Source organism: Neltuma alba, unplaced genomic scaffold (genome assembly GCF_004799145.2).
Source record: "Neltuma alba isolate B1F8T4 unplaced genomic scaffold, ASM479914v2 tig00000327_pilon, whole genome shotgun sequence".
In the NCBI taxonomy this organism is placed as follows: Eukaryota; Viridiplantae; Streptophyta; class Magnoliopsida; order Fabales; family Fabaceae; genus Neltuma; species Neltuma alba.
In genome coordinates, this window is record NW_021632008.1 from 378,382 (window position 1) to 399,248 (window position 20,867).

General features: G+C 32.7%; 1 protein-coding gene across 1 annotated transcript; it reads left to right on the forward strand.

Moving 5' to 3' along the window:
• The first annotated feature begins 17,749 nt into the window (after positions 1 to 17,749).
• Positions 17,750 to 20,006, forward strand: LOC114723135 (replication protein A 70 kDa DNA-binding subunit D-like). Its single transcript, XM_028909319.1, has 10 exons — positions 17,750 to 17,902; positions 17,977 to 18,244; positions 18,324 to 18,420; positions 18,504 to 18,628; positions 18,724 to 18,808; positions 18,902 to 18,948; positions 19,112 to 19,265; positions 19,345 to 19,462; positions 19,540 to 19,611; positions 19,794 to 20,006. The coding sequence occupies exons 1-10, from the start codon at positions 17,750 to 17,752 to the stop codon at positions 20,004 to 20,006; spliced, it is 1,332 nt and encodes a 443-aa protein (XP_028765152.1).
• The last annotated feature ends 861 nt before the right edge of the window (positions 20,007 to 20,867 follow it).

Consider the following 20,867-nt stretch of genomic DNA (forward strand, 5'->3'; position numbering starts at 1 on the left):
ATTTTATGACAAAGCAGAACCAATGTGAATCATATAAGTATGGTCCGATAATGTAATCATAGTCCCCTAAATTGTAGCCTAGTTGCTCTAGCATTATTTCTCACTGTGATGGACTCATCAGGTTGTGTTTTCCAATATCATTTTATCCTACAACATTCAAAATTGCAACATACATAACATAATAATGGAAAAACTATTATCATATCATCGATAATGAATTCCTCACCATAAATAGAATATTAAATACATGTTTTTTCATGATAGACCCTAACTCTTTTTGCTCACCATTCACTACATTGACTATAAGTTACAATAGTTGCACATGAATACAACATAAAAAATTAATTTGTGCAATTCAAATGTCATTTGACCTAAAAGTAGATCTTTCACATACCATATTAGTGATCCACTTTGTAGGACCAAATTCTTGCAAATTAGTCTGTGTAAAATTTTGACTAGACATTTCTATTAAGATCCTATGACAAACATGATGTCCAAATTAGTGTAGTACTATTATTAGTTTACATAGTTACTTTATAACTCATTATACTTACATTTCACCCTCTTCTTTTGAACATGACATGGAGCACAACTTATAAATTTGATGCTCATCAGTGTGTCTCAGCCTTCTGCAATACGTATTAGCAATAAAAACTAGATACTAGCGTTGTCTTATTTGTCCCATCCAAGTTCTTAGATGATTAGTGCAATGCCCGTTTTTCTTTTTCTTACCTCTTCTATTCTTTTGTTTGTTGTGATTATTTTGTACTTCTAATTCTTCTTTGTCATCACTTTTTCTTCCATACATGTTTCATCTTCTTCTGGAATACAAGACGCTCTTCCTTCATTTTTCTCTTTTCTTTGCTTTGATTCTGCCTTGTCCTCTTTGTTTGATTTATATCTACCTGCATCTGTCACATCTTTATCATCTTATGAGTTCTCTTTATTTGATTTTGTTGAGTCCTTCAGCCTATCTGACCTCTTAGGTGGTCTGTCTACTAGCTATTTTGGTTTTTTTCCCCCTTTATTCACTTCTTCACTGTCCTTTTCTTCTATTTGTAATCCTTCACCATCAATACTTCTCACTGTCCTTTTCTTCTATTTGTAATCCTTCACCATCAGTACTTGGCTCTATTCCTTCTTTGTTCTCCCTCTATGTCCATCTATCATAACTTCATCATTCCGATCTCTTTCTCTGCCCATCCCTTCTTCTTGGCTACAAAGCCTCTTCCTTTGAAGCTCTAACAGCTTATCCATAACAAATTTTTATAGCTAGGTCCACTCACTGTGGAATTTCTCATAGAACTGAAAGCAGCGAGTGTTGAATTCCTGGTAGAAGTCCTTAATGTCCTACATAATAAACTTTATATCAAACACCATCCACAAAAATGCCACTACTTTAATACTAACACTTGCTTGGTCCTCTAAAACCGTCATTAGCGGTGGTTGTTTTGCTAACGTTCCTGTTATTAATAGTGGCTGTGCTAATGCTCCTGTCACTTGTAATGGATGCCTTGATGATGTTCCTTCACAAGTGGCTGCACTACATAAAATCCCATTGTAGCTTTTCTTTTCTAGCTCAATTCTTTTCAATACTTAACTATTGTTCCAGTACTGTAGCACTGTTGCTTTTGGTGGGACAACTTCATCCAATACAAAATTATAAGGGAATTGATAAAGCCCAATTTTTATATATTTTATCCCACATTAATTCAGAATTTAAATGATAATTTTGAGCTTAAATGAACTTTTTATGCATTATTGGATTAATTAGTTGATTTTTGGATTTTGCATAAAAATTAAGATTTAGGATTAAAAATATAGATATTTTGTGATTTCCTATTTTGACTTGGAATTAATTTTTCCTATTTCTTTGAAAACAAGTCTCATATTTTTAGAAAGATCATTTTTAGAAAGTTTTGCACTTTCTTGCCTAATTTTTGTGCAGATTTAATATTTAATTTTTTATTATATTTGGATATAATCTACATTAATGGATGCACTCAAATTCTTGTAGGTCAAGAAAAGGGCACATAGGAAATCCAATGGTGCAAGATTGTTTCTTGGAATCTAAGCACAATCCAATGGCTAATATCAAGTGGATCAATTAGTTACTAATGGGCTTGACCTTTGGATCCACAAAAATTTCCTTTTCCCTCATTATATTATTTTCCTTATTTTTGGAGAAGGGTTCACGCCAAATCATACCTTTTTATTCTCCATTGATTCACGCACGGATACCATTCATTGAACGTCAATTCTCTCCTTTCAACATTATCCCATATTCACCATATACCTCACGTCATTCACCCACCAAATTCAATCACCTCTATCTCCATTCATACACGCACAATTCCTCACCATCACCTTTAATTAATTCATGGCTATGGCATCTAATAACCTTGGAGGAGGAGATAATACCATGGAAGCTTAAGCTTATAGGGAGGCAACTTGGGAGGAGCATGAAGGAGACTAGAGCCTTGGGCTAGCACTTGAAGACCACAAGGGAGTGATATTCCATTTATCTTTTTAATTCAAGGACTTGAATTTGTTTAGTTTTAAATGGGTTCAAGTTGTAATTTTGTTGAGACAATTTAGTTCTAGATTGTCAATTTTATTCTTGGATTAAATTGATATTTGGATCTTATTTGTGCCAAGATACTTGTTGGAATATATGTTTGGAACCTTTGCATTGTTAATTGAATTTATAATTGAGTTTTCATTATGAGTTTAATTATCAATGTGGTTTGAATTGCAAAATTTGGGTTCTTTTGCCTCTTAATTGTTTAATTAAATTGGTTAATTGTCTAATTGTTTAATTGGATAATTTCAAATATAATTTCCAGAATTAATTGGGTTATTTTTCATTGGTTTTAATAAGCCTAATTAACCAACCTTATACTGTTATGAGTTCTCTAATAGTTTAAGGGCTTTTGAAATTGAGAGTTCCCTTTGTTTCAAGTAGGTAATTAAGTTTATTAATTCCACTCTCTTATCACTTCCCTTTGGTCTAATTAACTGATTAAGGTTATGAAGGTTAAATCCATGCAAATCCTAAGTTGTCCCCTCTACCGTACCTAAAGGAAATCTTTGAATTTTTACTTGCTAATTCTCTTTACTTTCTGATTAATTTTTTTATTCATTATTTTTATTTTCCTTCAAAAAACCCCCAAAAATTGCATTGCATTCATTTAGTTTAATTTAATTTTCATATAGATTTTAGGACATTTGCATCTTTCAATTAGAATTAGAATTTTGCATTTTAGTTTAGGTCCAATTTATTGCATTTTTTTTATTACCTAAATTTTTACCTAAAGAAACCCATAACTTGCTCCTTGGAAGTAATGACCTAGGTTGACCCTAAACTACAAATTAATTGGAACCTAATTTAATTGAGTGCTTTGACGACAAGAGGCATCATCAGAAGAAGATCTATATATATATATATATATATATATATACAGGTCATACTAAGCAAAATCAATAGCTTCTATAAGACCAAATTACAAAACAAATTTAAATATAATAATGTAAACAAAGGAATACATATATAAATAAGAAGTAAATGCAGCCTCCAACATATCTAATCCCCCTCTTAAATTCTTTTATTTTTGTCGTCAATTCAGTTAAAACAATTATGGCCTAATCAAAATTTGTCCGCATGTTATCTATTCAGGCCATCACCTTTAGCAATCTTGTACACACATTTTGACTTGAATTGGAACAAAGAAGAGTTCCCATTGTGTACAAGATAAAGTAGAACTAAAAGAGATCATTTTCACCCCCAAACTTGATCCTCTATAAAAGTGATTTAAAGGAAATTGAATAATATACGTCTTTAAGCCTTGGTATTACTTTGTTCTTACTGTCCAGGCTCACTTTAGACCCCATATTGTTTAACCCTATCAGCTTCAGAACATTTTCAGGTTGTATTTAGACTATCTTCCTTCGTATGGTAATTTACTTTGTGGGCGGGTCAAATGCATGCATAAGCTTCACACATAGGACTCGGGGAATTGATGTTCACCCAATATCAAGCAAGTGACTGAAGCCAATTTCCACCACCTTCTCCTTTAATCTCGGTTCCCTATTTACAAAGTCAGCGAGCTCTTTGAATAGACTAAGAAAGCACCGGGTGCCTAAGGGTATGCTTCTTTTATTGAGATTCCTTTTTCTCCTAGACTCCAACTCCATTTGTTTAAATGGCTCCTTTTTCTCAAGAGCCATTTGTTTCCATTCTTTGCTCGCAGCTTGTGAAATCTCTGCCGCTCCATACAATTCCTCTTTATGAAGTTTACCAAATTGTGATCTGAACTTCTTCCATAGACTAATATTTTAAATGACCATTATATAAAAGAACCTGTTTATAAAATGGTCATCTGTGTAGTCTTCTTTTTTTATTCCTGCGTTGGTTTTTACCATATCCGAATCCCAACAAAAATTTATTTTCTTAATTTCATTTGCACATTATACCAAAAATAATATGGGATGTTAAGATTCAATGTCATTAGCATTTCAATTATTATTTTCACTCCTCTATTAAAAATTTTTCATTGGGACTTGACCTTTGCTTTTACATTGGGTTGGATCCTGTGACATTGTGAACTTAGAATGGATTTACACTGTGTGGAATGGATTTTAAAAGCATTTAAGTTGTTAGTTATTTTTTATTATGATGCAGAAAAATATTTTCCAGGCCAAAAATAAAAACAAAAGAGGAATATGTAATCTAATACTCTTCCTCCATCCGATATATGCGCATATATATTGCCAACTTCCATCCTAAATATATCACATAATCTTTTTTATTTTCATCCCATTTTATAATACATCTTATTGTATATGAGGGTCAATACTTGGTATAGTGCTGAATATATCATGGATGGCTATGCAAATTGGTTGTTTTAACTCTAAGTTTTTCCTATGCACTTTTGTTTTCAGATTACACAAATTTTTCCCTGGGTGGTGAGATAGTTTTTGTTTAAAATAAAAATTTTCATGATTAATACATTAAATTATAATTAATATATTAAGTGTCTGTTTTGTTCTTTCATTTTGAGTTGCTATTTTTTCCCCTATTTTGATCATATAACAATAATATAATATTAAGACATTACTTTGTGAATGTTCATTGGCAAAGCTCAAATACTGCAGATTCTATTTAAAATTTAATTTTTAAATATCAATACACAACCAAGACCGTGACACTTTGCTTGTCTGTTTATTTTATGTCATTTACAAACCATGTATTTTACACCATTTATATGTAATGTTATTTAGCGTGTTACTACATTAAACTTCTGTTTTGTGTAGCTTTGTCAGTGGGTATCAATTATACCATTATCATAACATGGCAAGTGCCAATCAGGACATGATAAAAGATATCAATAAAAATAAAGAAACCTGAACAATTGTTGCTCGAGTCCTCAAGAAGTAGATTTCATAAAAGAAGGCTCCATCGTATGCTCCTTGGAGGATTAGAATGCTCCTTATAGATGAGCAAGTAGGTTAGTGTTTGTCATTGATTATTCATTTAAGAAAAAATAACACTATTAAATAACCACACAAAATTTGTATAAGGTTTGAGAATAGAAGGTTTTGCAACACAAAAGGGCATAAATGAGTAGTACAAGAATGACCCTAAAGAGGGTAAAGTGTACCACTGTGAAAACTTTGAGATAGTGGGCAATGATAAGTATAGAGTAACCTCATACTCTTGGAGGCTTAAGTTCCACATCACAATATGCTTTGAAGAATTGGATTTGCCCATTCCCAAAGAACCCTTCAACTTCATCCCCATCAAGGATATTGCTAAATACACTGCAAAGAATAAAGGATTTGTTAGTTAGTATAGAAAGATTTCATTTAAGTTCCCTTTCCCAACTTTGATTTTTCAATTGATGATGACAAGATGAGATTGTCTACCAACTTAACTGTGAAGTCCAATTATATGAAGCCCTTAGAGAACATCAAAAAGGAAAAGAAAGATAAAGACTTATTTCTCAGCTCTCTCAGTGGTGACATTATCAATTGCAAGACATTTGTGTTTTTAAAGACTTTCTATTGTGCAACTTTTTTTTTTAAATAATGGACCTATTACTACTTAATGTGAAAGACCTATTCTTAAAATAATGTTCCAGTATTGATTATTTTGAAGTACATCCATAAATCTTTTTTCATCTTTTCATTTTAGTGCATATAATATGATTTAATTTAACAATTTTATTAATAGGTCAATAGTCAAATTGGTTTACAAAAATTAAATTGCATCTTGCTCTATCGAATAAATTAAGATAGCAAACGAATTAAGAAATTCTAATAACAAAGATGCAAAGTATTATGATTTACATATAGCTCACGTGAACATCAAAACTCAAAGCATTTTCAACTATTCAGCATATATTTTAGTATGACATTCTATATACTCATTAAGTTTTTGGAATATATTTTTACAATCAAATTTTTTTACTAAATGTTTAATGTTTATGTTTATATATATTATTCCATATATCTTCTGCATATATTTTTATATGGTCTAGAGGATATTTATATAAATTATTGTATATATTCAACAACTTTACAATTTTTTAATGTATCTATATATACTATATAAGTCGTGAGTCTTTGTGATTGGTCCACGTGTCTTCCATCTATAGGCTCATGGCTTCTGATTGTTTCTTTTCCCAGATGTTTACCAAATGTTGAGGGGTGAGAGATTTAAGTTTTCTTTGTGTCGGTTAATGCTTGGGATGAATGCTTTTCTAGGAGTGGGGGAATGAATTTGTGAGGAACATTAATCGATGCAGGAATTGATGCACAGTGAAATTAAAATATATTAAGAGGAACATGTTAAGGGAATTAAAATATAAGGTGGCGTCTCCGGAGAAGACAGCTCCATTGTTGGGGTATAAAGAAAAAGATAATTTCTTGATCAAAGACTCCACCTTTCCTAACCCAACAAATGATTTTTAGGATAAGATCAAAACACGATCCATCTAAATATTTTAATAGTTCATTCTCAATTAAAGCTTTTTTCCTTTTTGGCCAACAACTCTAGATTAAAATAGGTTTTTTTTGCTGGAATCTCAATTAAAATATTTAATCATAGAACAACAATATATATATTTAAAGAGTTCTTAATTTTTAGAAACCCATAATCACAGCTTTTTGGGGTGAATGCTTTTTTGGGAGTGGGGAAATGAATTTGTGGGGAACATTAATCGATGCAAGAATTGATGCACAGTGAAATTAAAATATATTAAGAGGAACATGTTAAGGGAATTAAAATATATTAAGAGGAACGTGTTAAGGGAATTAAAACTGGGATAGTTATTATGCAGATCCAATTCAAGGGACTCCCGCTTCAATATAGTGACTTTTCCTCTTCGACTAGGCGGGCTGAACGGTGCATGGTTGATTGGTGCTAGGGTTCATGATGGTCACCTCGAGAGTCGTTTGGTTCCTTATTCTGTGGGTTCAATAAATGATGATAGATGAGGCTTGTAATTAATTTGGGGCTATAAATTCGTGTGTTGTAGTTTGCTAGTTACACCATCACTGCTTTTGGTTGCTGTTATTCTTTGGTGATGGAGAATTTAGAGGTCTTCCCTCTTGCTCATGTGGACTCCAATGCCCCTGACTGGAATGTCCTTGTCTGTGTCCTACGTAAGTTTTGGGTGTTTAATGAGAATTTTACTGGCATGTTAAATCTTTAAATGCCATTGTTGCCAATTGTGAGGTATCTATTGATTCATGACTTGTCTTTTGCTCCTTTTGATGTTCATGATTCATGTAGCATCATGTGTTATTCTTGTTCCTCGGTGTAGGGTACTATTATGGTTTTTACCTGTGGCACAGAAAATATGTTCTTAATGAATCGCCTTTGGCTGTTATTATCTGAGGGTTATTCTTATGTGCTCCAATCTGTCAGTGCAAGGCTTAATGCGGGTCTCTTCCCAGTACCTGTGTCGTGGAAGTTGATCCCGCTTACACAGACAAGAATTTACTTTTCTCCCATTTCAGTGGCTAGGCCTAAATTTAGGCTATTCAATCTTTGGTATATGCATCTTGGGCATGTAATGGGGAGGCACTTAATACGTAAGTTTATTTAGTGGCACCCCACATAGATTCATTCCCTATAAACTTTCAACCAAAATTGCAATTTTGCAGCTTACTTTTAACTGCCATTGTTTATGGTGATATTTTTTATTCTACCTTTCAGATATTGCTGGGTTTATGGAAGATGTGCGTAGGCTCGCGTTGGTTGCCGACGGTGATAATGAAAGATGGGAGGTTCGATTTGGCTTGAGGGATTCTAGGTGATTAATTTTTTACATTTCTCATGTATTTTACTTTTGATTTGAGGGAAATATTGTTCTGATCATTTTTTCCTGTCATTTTTTAAGTGATCATTACATTCAGTGTTGCTTGCGTGATTCACCAGCATGGTATGCATATAATCACTATCTGATCCTTGGCGATCATACTCCTGTGGTTGTGTTAATTGAGTTTGTTCAGATGGTTGAAATTGAGGGTGATGTTTTCATTCATATCTTGCAAGGAATTTTTATATCCACTTTGTGGGTGTTGTTTTGATCAGTGTTACTTCATAATAATGTTTGGCATGGTTCTCGCAGGCATCAAATTCCTGGTAAATTATGAAAATGCTACTTGTGTGCTCTTAAACTCAGGACATCCAGATTTTAAATCCTTGAGGAATGTATCAAAGTGCCATCGACTAGAGATTATTGCTCCTGAGGCTTGCGCCCAGCCTGTTGATTAGGAGATGTGGGTCTCATTTTAGGGTGTACTAACTTTTTTTTATTAAAGTTGGGTTTATACTCCCTCTTGTCAAGTTTCCTTCGCTAGTGTGGATGTTTTTGTGTTCTCTTTGCATCTTTCTCATCATGGACATGCACTATAACTAATACGATCTCACCCACTTTTGGGTTTAAAATGTTGTTCCTCGTATTGTTATTAGTTATAAAGTTAGTTTAACTATGCCATGTATTCTAAAAATATATAATCACCTCCCAGCAAATTAAGCATTAGTAATAGTAATAGTAGCCAACCACAAAATATGAATAAAACCAGGAACACAAGATTGCTATCGTTGCTCGATTGGAACTATGACCCATTTTTTTACATCAAACGAATCAGGGAATATACATCTATGCCCATGTTTGTGATGATAGCTTTTTCCTATTGATGGATACTGACGCATTAAGATCAAAGGTAAGATATCACAACCAAACAATTTTGACGATTTAGTGAACAATCTCTTTTAATTTTAATTTTAATAATAAATAGATAACTTTCTTATTTTAAATGCTCTACAGACATTGTTGCTACTATTTTTTGAACTTTATACGCTCTAAAGAGATCATTTTGATTCTAAGATATGTACGAGGAATATTATTGCAATTTCAGAGATTTGCAGATAAAATAACTGTTAGGATTTTTGGATTTTTGAGATTTTACGTATTATTTACATGGAATTAACGGTTTGCTTGAATTATTAGGATTTAAATTGCATTGAAATGGATTGAGCATGATTGGTTTACATTGGAATGTTAGCAATATCTTTTAATTTTCAAAATAAAGAGATCATTCTCGTAATTTATATACTCTGTAGACATTAGGCTTGCTATTTTTGGATTCAGTCTACATCATTAACTCTAATAAAAATATTCTAAAAAGATATTTTTAATTAAAATTTATATTAAAATAATTTTTATTTACTGATTTTATTTTTTATTTTTTTGCAAATAGTTATTTGTTTAAAGTCTTTATCATATAAATATTAAAAAATTCCATCAATATGTTAATGGATCAATAGCTGTTAAATAAATGTGAATGTAGATATTTATTTGCGGCAAATTAAGAGTAGTGAATGTTTTATGAGTAGTTCTTATTCATTGATGTTGGGAATTTGGATCATATTTATATTTTTAAATTTTTAATTTTTTTTATTTTGAATATTGAATAGGATTTACTTCTCTTGTCTTGTCTATGAGAAAATTCCTAGACTATAGTAATTCTCCATCAAAATATAATAACCTCTTTTCTTCATTCTTATTTAATTAATTATTGATTGATAGTTTAATAGTCATTGCAATCACTTTTCAACACATTTTTAGCCTAAGAAATAAATTAATGACATTTATGTGCATAAAACAGTACGATTAAATTAAAATACATAAAACTAAACGATTCCAATAAATACAGATTAAGTCAAGTAAATTTTAATAATAAGTAGATAAATCTTGTAGATATCACATCCAAACAATTTTAACGATTTAGTCCACAGTCTCTTCGATAATCAATAAATATTAAAAAATTCTATTAATATGTTAATGGATCAATAGCTGTTAAATGAATGTGAATGTAGATATTTATTTGCGGCAAATTAAGAGTAGTGAATGTTTCACGTCTATTTATTTTATATTTCAGCGTATGAGTAGTTCTTATTCATTGATGTTGGGAATTTGGATCATATTTATATTTTTAAATTTTTTAACTTTGAATATTGAATAAGATTTACTTCTCTTGTCTTATCTATAAGATAATTCCAACATATTTCATACAAATCCGGAAAACTTCTAAACTGTGGTAATTCCTTATTGAGATATAATAACTTTTTTCCTTCATTCTTATTTGATTAATTGATTAATTATTATTGATTGATGATAGTTTAATAGTCATTGAAAACACTTTTCAACACATTTTAAGCCTAAGAAATAAATTAATGACATTTATGTACATAAAACAGTACGATTAAATTAAAATGTATAAAACTAAACGATTCCAATAAATACAAATTAAGGCTAGGTATTAAAGAGAAAAACGAACATCAACACAGGTTCATGCATAAGCAATTAATGAGGTGAGCACGGAAAACAGCCATGGAACAAACGGTCGGGAAGAAAAACAATAATAACTTCTATTCAGTACTGGTATGGCATTTAGTTGCACAGCCTATATTATTTATATGCTAACAAAACGGTCAGGCCATTTTGTGCAGGCCAAGAGTCGCCGTGGATGAACTTGGTGATTGTTGATTGATGATCCTTCGAACTTTGGGTTGGTGGTTTGGTTTCACAGGACTCCCCTTTAAATGCCGTCGCTTTCTCTCCTCACCTTGCTCTCAACAGAAATATGAAGCACATTTCATTTTCGCCTCTCACAGAGATCAACAGTGACAAGCGTCACCGGAACATACGAATTTGAGTGTCGCATAAATTCTGGGTTGTGGATGAAAGTTTTGAGGGCACATCAAGTCTTTCAATGCAATTGTGGTTGCTAATGAGGTTCATTATTTTTGTGCTTACAGATACCATTATTACCTTGTGACATATTTTCTAGTGGTTATGAGTTCTCTCCCAAGATGAGGTTAATGGTTGAGTGTTGTTTTGATATCAGGGTACAGTGAGGGTATTCACTTGCAGAACATACCTTGCGTATCTTATGCATCGAATTTGGCCGCTTTTAGTCGAAGGTTTCTCATATGATCTTCAACATGTCATGGCACGCGCAAACTCCGATGCATTCCCCATCGTATCGAGATGGAACATAGTTCCTACTTACACCACTAAAATTGAATTTTCTCCGATTTCAATCCTAATGCCTGAATACCCAACTTTTGATTCATGGTCTTCGAGAATGAGTCATGCCGTGTAACGTCGCCTCACACGTATTTATTTGTTATGCCTTTTACCTGTTCACATTCTTAACCGTTTGCTTGACCTGAATTATATTGATGTTTTAGATCTCACTGGATTTATGGAAGATGTTTAGCGAATCTGTTTGACCTGTCGTGGAGCACACCAAAAATGGGAATTGAGATTTACTCTTACAAATCGAAGGTTTCGCTTTGATTTTTACCGCCAATGTTCCTGCTCACCAATCTTATCGGCTATTTAGATTGATTTATTTGTTTCACAGTGACTTTGAAGTTCAATGCTGCATCCGAGATGCCCCAGCGTGGCTTGCATACCATGGATGTAATCAGCTACCTCATAAAACCAATATTCCAGTGTTCCTTGAGTTTGTCCGCATAATAGACTTCCAGGGTAATGAGCTTTTATGATTTTAGATTTTACATTAGATGCTGTAGAAAGCATGCACGTGGAATACTGATGGTTTACTTTTTGTTGTTTATACGTGTCATTTGAAAAATAGGAATTAAGTTCGTCGGGGGTTACCAGGATGCGACCAGGGTCATTTTCGAGTCTGATCATCCAGAATTTTGAGCGCTCATTGATGGTTTGCATAATGGATAAACTCGCCACTTACAAAGTCCCTCAGCCCTGTCCAGAAATATACCCTAAAAAATGTATTCCCCTTATATATATAAGGCGTCTGTATTGCTTCCGTCATAGTTATGATTATGGTCATCTGTCTTATCACTTGAGTCACATGTTTTCCCTGCTGAAGAATATTGTCGCATTTTGTGAATGTTTTATCAAGTTTTGAAGTTAAGTGGGTCATTCGTGCAATACAAAATTTATTGGAGTTTTAATGAATTTAGTTTTTACTTTAAATTACATTGTGAGACAATGCTCTATATTAAGTGTGTGGATCACAGTAAAAAAGCATACAATTTCCATAACATACCTTGTGGAATTTCCAAAACTTTTCTAGGGAATCTACTCACAAATATATTGTCTACTGATTTTTGATAAATTGTGTGTAGTTTTACAAAATTCTTTTTGGGCGATGAATTGATTGATTGCTATAGAATGAGGTCTGACCAAATATTAACTGATGGCAAATACCAATGACAGGCTTGAAAATAATAAATAAAAATAACTTTTTCTCATCAAATTATATGAGATTAAATTATTAAGAATTTCAAAAACTATTGTTATGATTTAAACGTTATCTAAACACCGTAATCTATGCACGGTTAAACTCATCAATGGAGAATAACAAAAAGATGGGGTATTGTCATGTTAATACTAAAATACTTTAATGTCCATGTTGTATAAAAAAAAAGGTATTGGAATGAAAAACATTATTTTATGAATTTACAAAATGAAATATTGATTTAGAATTACAATAAATTCTCCAAACATAGGAGTACTTACCCTATCGAAAATTTGAGTTTCATGCCAATTTTAAAGAAAAAGTCATCCCAGAAAACAATCACTCATGCGTTTAACTTGTAAAAAAAATTTGCTTATTGCAATGTATTTGAAAAAAATATATTGTTATCATTTATTGAGAATAAATCGTGCAAGCTCATAAATTAAAGTACATTGGAAATATATTTTGCTTTATTATAACAAGAAAGTTGAACGCATAACTTTAGGAATCACTGTCTGTCAACTTCATTAAGCAACAGTTGTAGTAAAGGTCTATCATAGCTTCTCATTCTTATTTTTATATATTCGCAAATGCCTCCTATCAATTATTTATATGGAGCTTTTCTTATAGTTTTGCTCTAGATATCTGTTTATGTCAGAACCTTAAAATCAAGTAAAACAAGATAAACCTTTACATTTTGTTTGAAAGAGAGCAGTGTTTAAGATTCGATTTTCTATATTACAAAAATCTTGAATTTTGGGTTATCTATAATATGTATTTTTCTATTGTACCTCCAGTTATAATTATAAGAGATCTAATATGGATAGATGAGATATTTAATGAGGTTAAAAACTTTTTTTGGTCATGCATCTACTTCTTAGATAACTATTATTTGTGGGCTTTCTTGTATTCAACTTTCAGTCTTGTATCTCTTAAAATAGAGAATTAATTTGATACGTATATTTCATTCATCCCATTCGTAAAGCTACATATAGTTTAGTTTCAACTCCACCTTATAACTGGCATTAAAAAACTAACGCACTTCGGGGAATGATAAAACATACACAAGAGAAAATTTCCCTGTAAAATCGCCCAGTTAATGGCCAATAAATTTGGAGAAGAACGAAGAGGCATATGACTGACTGTTTTCATTATATCCAAGGACATCATTTTGAAGGGACATATGACTGCATGTCTTCCGAGGACAACAAGTCTTTCAATGAGAATTATTCTTGATCCCCACTAATTAGGCTGCTCCATTATTATTGGCAAGGGGGAGCGTCAAAACTGACCTATATAAATAGATAAATATCCATTCAAGTTGAAGATGAAATATTTGCACGCATGATAGTGAGGTGTCACACTTCAAAGTTGCAAATGGCATTTGGGGATGTCTCCACGTTTTTGAATGTCTCGGATAAGCATACCTAGTGGAGAATATGTGCACGAGTGCTCTCCATGACATGGAATCTCTCTCACTCAGCTAAAGATGCAACCATAGCTTTTAATTGTATTATCTGTGACAAAAAGGTATACAGTCTAATCATTAGGCTATTACAAGAATAAATTGTGAACTTTGGTGTTTTACACTTTTCATGCAAGGTTTGAGTACAATCCAATGATTATAAAAGTTTGCTTTGTTTAATAGGGAACCATGGTTTTGGCAACTACAAGGCGTAAAGATCTCATTAGACGATACAGTAGAATCTTAAAAGAAGGATGTACATATTTGTTTCGAAGATTCTCAGTAGAGAATGGAATTAACATAGACAATAATTCATTCAAAATAATCCTACAAGAATATTCCTATTTTGAATTGATGCCACAAGAGTTAGTTGCCGAGCCGAGGATTACATTTCAGCCTCTCTATAGTTTAGGGTCCGGGGTTATCCGTGAAGAAATTTTACAGCGTAAGAATGAACACCAAATATGGTAATCATAAAGTATATAATATGGTATGGCATGTTTCTTGAGATTCCTAATACTTGCTGTTACAGATGCCTTTGGCCTAGTGAAAGATGTCACACTGTTGGAACAAATAACCTTGGCAAGGGAAACAATAGAGCAGTTTTGCTTTCGAATATTTGATGATTGGTAAGAAAGTTCCATAACTCCCTGACTACATTGAGTATTTTAGATGCAAGCATTTAGTTTATTTTATCCACAGTGGAATCAGCTATCATGTGATGTTACAAGGCTCGTGTGTCTTTTGGGCCTATTCGAAGTTCATAGCACTTGACAAACATGATAAAGACAACTGCATCATTTCTTTGCTGTGGATCAAGATCGACAGGATATTTGGTGAGTTGTGTTACATATTTTCGCTATCATTTGGAGGAGAAATTCCATCTTCTCAGGGACAAAACAAAATTGTGCTTTTCCCCAGGATATTTATGGTTGACCAGCTATGAAGACCTAACAAAAGTTGCCTTTGATTACAAGGACCCGCAGATAGATCTATTCAAGCGAAATATAAGGCGTCTCCAACTGAACACCCAACAGAACAAAAGAAATGCTAGCACTTCCAAAACTTTAGCATGAATGAAACTTCTGAGGCATTTGTTGGTTGCTGTAGTCTAGGTTTTCTTTTTTATCTTTTGTAATTTTTCCCCTTTGTTAAAAACTTGTTTCATGTGTGCATAGAAGATGTTTGGATTAGCAGTACGAATGTTCACTTCCATGTGTATTTGGCCGGCCGAAGGATCACTGTTTGTCAACTTCATTAATTAATAGTTGTAGGAAAGGTCTATCATAGCTTCTCATTCTTATTTTTATATATTCCCAAATGTCCCCTATCAATTATATCTATAGAACAGAGTTCAACTCTGTTGACAGTTGAAGAATGACCTTGTAATGACTTTTATCATGGTTGGCGAATAAAGCATATGGAAATTAAGAACAGGACTTCTTCCCATCTACCGTGCAATAACCTACTAATTCAAATAAAAAACAATACTTGGCGGGTAAAAATAACAAAATTTTAAAAAAAGGATATTTTCCCAATTACATTTTATAACGACTCGCAAAAAGGAGAGTTTACCTATGACAACAAAAAGTAAGAAATTATTGTCTCGCATTCCAGTATAACAGGGAATAGATGATCAGTTTATGGGCTTTCGTTTCAAAATTAGATAGATATATTCGTCTCAGAGATTATTTCCCGGTCAAGATAAATATATCGTATAATAAATAAGGATAAAGTTAAAAAGTTATTAAATTTTATATGAGAGTTAATAAATTGTAATATTTTTATTGATCTGTATAAAATACATTAAAATTGACTTTATTCTTATAAAATATGTTATATAGTAAATAAGAATATATACCCCAAACTGATTGTTTTCCTCTTTTTCTTTATATGTCTCCACTATGGATAAACAAATTAAGGGTGGAAATTTACGTGTAAAAAGCAAGGCCTTTCTTGGTACACACTTCCTTCTTATCATAATAAATAGCTGTTTTCTTTTAGGGATGATGGAGTATTTAAGAGGTGATGTAACCCAACATATTATGCATGTGCCACCAAACCTTTTATATATATATCTATACCCAAGACGTCTAATTGGCTATTTCTTCCTCATTTAATAACCATTCTGTCACAACTTACATCTACCTATGTGATATATTTACATAATTAAGAAATTAGAAAACACAAAGTAATAATTAGTATCATATGTTGTTGCCTACGGTGTTGCCTATACATGTATGTGCTGTCAAAACTCAAGAGTCACGCTTATTCATACCAAGACATTTGGCATTCCTAGACTCATTGGTGAGTATGTTGCTCTGATCACTACTTTGTGAGGCTTTCAGTCTTCTCGCTTGAAAATCCAACTTTCGACTTAAGCATTAATTAATCTCTTAAACTTACATTTTTTATTCTAAATGAAGAGACGACTATTGAGATTTACATAAAGATGACGTATAAATATTACAATTTAATAATTACGTCTTAATTTAGAATTTAAAGGTGCCCTTCAAGGTCTCTTGGCTAGAAAGTGATTCTTCAATTGTTCAACATCTCTAACTAATAAATGAAGTTTATTAAAGGAATTGAGAATATAACAAAATCTGTTAAAAAAACGAATCTAATCCCCAAAAAAATAAGGCCACAACAAATTATAATATTTATTATTTTTTATTAGTATATGTAGACAATCTCTTTATACTATAAATCTCAACAATTTCTTCATTTAAAATTCAAATTCAGATTTAAGATCGTTATCTAAAGTCTAAACTCATCTTCTTAATATTACGCTTAAAATAACTCCAATACTCCAAGTGTCACATGGTTTGTTTAGATGTCAACAATTGAACAAAATTATATGCGGCATCTATCAAACGCAAGCCGTTTTAGCATTAGTGATCCAGCAAGGCAAATCTTTCAATAGTTTAAGAAGAAATTCCAAACCTAAGGCTATAGCCAGCGCAGCCCCTTGAACTTCTGAGATTGCACTGCTGTCAACCAATCCAATTGCGCCTCATATAATTAACTTTGCTAGATACATGAATCTCTTAAAAACAAACCCACCTCATTTTTTACATCTCGAAAAATCCAACTTCAACTTTTTTTAAATGTCTTCAAAAAAGAGAAGGCTTGAGTGAACTATATTATTTGGACATTTTTCCTTTTAGCTTCCCAACAACATGAAGGACTAACATATGATATGCATGCCGAGTCATAAAATTAACAACAAAAAGTATCCAGACGCGTATCTTTTCATTTTTCAGAGAAAGGTTCTTTTCACTAAGTAGCCTGCATGCTTCGTTAACAAGTGCAAACTATTAATGTCATTAATGATATTGGATAAAATCAAACCATTGACAATGATTTTTGCTCACTCCATCTATATATATATATATATATCACATCAAAATGCTCCGACCGAATGCATTGCTTCAGTTTAACAGATACAAGTTGTGATAACCAAGAGACAAGAAGATGAAAACTACAGGTTGTGCTTTAATCAAAGATATCAATGATAGCAATGATACATTGCCAATTGAGGCTTGGGTACTAAGAAAATGGTTTGTCCTTGAGAAGGCTCCTCCACAGGCAATATGGAAGGTCGGGATGATTCTTGTCAATGGGCAGGTGAGGTGATGAATGAAGTTTCAAATTTTTTTCCTATCATTATCGAAGCACTAAATTAAATATTTCTTTTGCAGGGTTCAAGAATTAAGGGGTATGTCACCCAGAGAAATCTAATCCAGCGTTATGAAACGTTTCCAGTGGAAGGAGTTGTCTATCACTTTGAAAATTTTAAGGTGCTTGAAAATACTAATTACTACAAAGTAACTGCGCACCCGTACAAATTGAGCTTCCACAATAGCACATACTGCAAGGAATGTGATGCTCAGATCCCATCGAATGCATTTAACTTTGTACCTTTAAGGGATATTGCTAACTACAAGGCTTCAAATCCAGAATTAATAGGTTGAATTGGCAGTCATGTGACTTATGTTTTAATGACTATAATATATCAGGTGCTAACATTATAATTTCACCGTTTCAGATGTTATAGGATTTCTGAATTCATTCGGGAATCTTTATGATCAAAGACGTGAATATGATGTGGTCAAGAGGTTGAACTTCACAATTTCGGACAAGGAGTAAGCTACTATTATTACCTCATGATAGTATGACTTGAGGGTCTTGTTTTCATGTTAATGAATACTATGTATCACTTATTCAGGAAAAATGATGTCTGTGTAGTACTCTTTGGCAATTGTGCAAGTGTGACATTCAATAGTAGAACGCACGATTTGAAATCTCCCATAGTTGTTCTAGTCTGCTTTGCAAAAATTAATTTTACCACAGGTCTCTAGGGTTGTCAAACAACTAATTTTCTTGCTATCTAATCTAATTGCTAATTTGCTATTTCATCAGTTATCATTAACTTTTTCCTTTTTCAGGATATGGCCACATAAGCAATGTCTTTGACGCCATTAAAGTGATTTTTAACCCGGACATTCCTGAGGCCAAGATTCTTATCAACAGGCATATTAATTGCTGTTCTAAAATGATATTAACTACTGCTTGCTAAACAAACCTGTACTAATCATGGGTTTGCTTTTCAGTGATTAATTCTAGTCTCAATAGTGACCCAACCAAAATTGGGATGTTCCTTCTAATTACAAGTACTGACACTATACAGTTCCCAACTGATTCATTGTTGAGATTTTGACTTCACCTGCCTATATCTGAAATTTCAATGATGACACATATAAGGAATAAGTATACCAAAAAGTGGTGTGCTTTTACTGTTTTTCTAAACAAGATTTCTTCATTCTTGATTGCCAGGAAATGGATATCGTCACAAAGGTCACCATACAAAAGGTGGAACAGCATATGGTTGGAAATACGACGGATGCAAGTGTGATGCTAAGCCCCAACAAGATAAGGAAAAGCTTTTTTGCAAAAAGCGTTGTCAAGCCATAAATGAGACACACCCCAAGTACAGATCATAAGTTTCTTTTCCCTCATTGAATTTTAAATAACCCAAAATTAACTCTCATCCTGTTTACTTTCTCCAGATTCAAGGTTCATTATAAGGTGTATGATTCCAACAGAAAGTGTTCAGTTATTTTTTTCAATCGCCTTGCTAAAGAACTTCTTGGAACCACCACTGAAATTCAGGCCAAGAAATTGGAGGTAAATAGACTAACATTATTTACCATCTCAAACCTCATCCAGCCATTAAGCTAGCTTGTAAAATATGCATCTTACAGAAGGAGACCACATTTTCATTTCCAAAGGACTTGGAGAATTGTGTTGGGAAAGAGTTAGTGGTAAGACTGAAGGTAAAGGAATCAAATATAAAATATCATACTAACAGTATGACGGTGGTCCAATTCAGCTATGAGGACTACATATTGGCACGATTCACCTACACACCATCCCATATAAGTTTATCTGTGCATTTTTTAATTCTATTTTCCATTCGCAATGGGTGCCCCTGATACATCAACTGGATTCATAACAGGGCTCAAGTGATGAACCAAAGAAGGTCAAATATTCAAAAGAAACATCTACTGAGGAGAACAGATTGAACAAAGACAGTGCTCGGGCTTCTGCACCAAGAAACCTGACAATAGATATGGATCAAGATCGAATAGAAGAAGTGGAAGCACCTAATCTTTCTGCACCAACAGTAGCATCTAGACGGGGATGCAAGAAATTAAAGAAGGAAGAATAAACAAGAATTTATGATCTAGAATAGCGTATTATGAGAATTACTACATATTACGTCTTTGTAATTTAGAGATTTTGGGATTTATATGTCTTGGGTAGGGTGGTCACTCGAACATGATGATTTAGCAATAATCATATTAGTATCAATATGCTTTACGTTTCATCTTCTCATGTCTAAAGTTAAATCTTGCCTTCTTAAACTCGCTGCAGGAATAACAACGAATATAATATCCGAGAGGAAACTATTCATAAAGTTGCAATAAAAATGAACAGGCATACATTTTGGTTTTGGTCATGCATTTAATGAGTCCTTTTCAGTGTTATTCCCTATGAATTATCTTTAATTGTTGATTCAGTTTCTGCACTCTTTACTATCAATAATTTTTAGCTTTAATTATTTCATAATCTAAATTAACTCATTAAAAGGAAATTACTCCCCCAAGAGATAATTTTGTATTGCCGTCTTCAATGGAACAACAGTTGCCTTCTTTCCCAGATCATTCATCGTAGTTTTGTGAAAGACATATAATTATGCTAACGTACTCAAGATAGAAGCGAAAGATATATAATTATGCTCGCATAGTGGAGATGGAACAAATGCACCTTGTAAGATTTAATTCAAAATATTTATAATTCATTTTCATTACAATGGAATTGTGGTTCTGAAGAAGCTTTTCGTAGGCAAATTAGTCATGTCCTATTTGGAATAGGTCTACAGGCTTTTCATGTTGTGTAGTTCAATAGTACTTTTTCTTCAACTAATAACATCGTGGGGTTAGTTTAAAAAAACCTGTTTTGTTTATTCCGTATTAAAATGTGTTAGGAATATAAAACCAATCATCCAAGACTTCGCTGTGTTACTCAT

What these genes read in the sequence shown, in the direction of transcription:
- LOC114723135 (XM_028909319.1), top strand. Translation starts at nt 17,750, where the DNA reads ATGAAAACTACAGGTTGTGCTTTAATCAAAGATATCAATGATAGCAAT. An exon ending in GCCAAGATTCTTATCAACAG is followed by an intron (nt 18,809 to 18,901) that starts GCATATTAATTG and finishes GATTAATTCTAG; the next exon opens with TCTCAATAGTGACCCAACCA. An exon ending in TTCAGGCCAAGAAATTGGAG is followed by an intron (nt 19,463 to 19,539) that starts GTAAATAGACTA and finishes TGCATCTTACAG; the next exon opens with AAGGAGACCACATTTTCATT.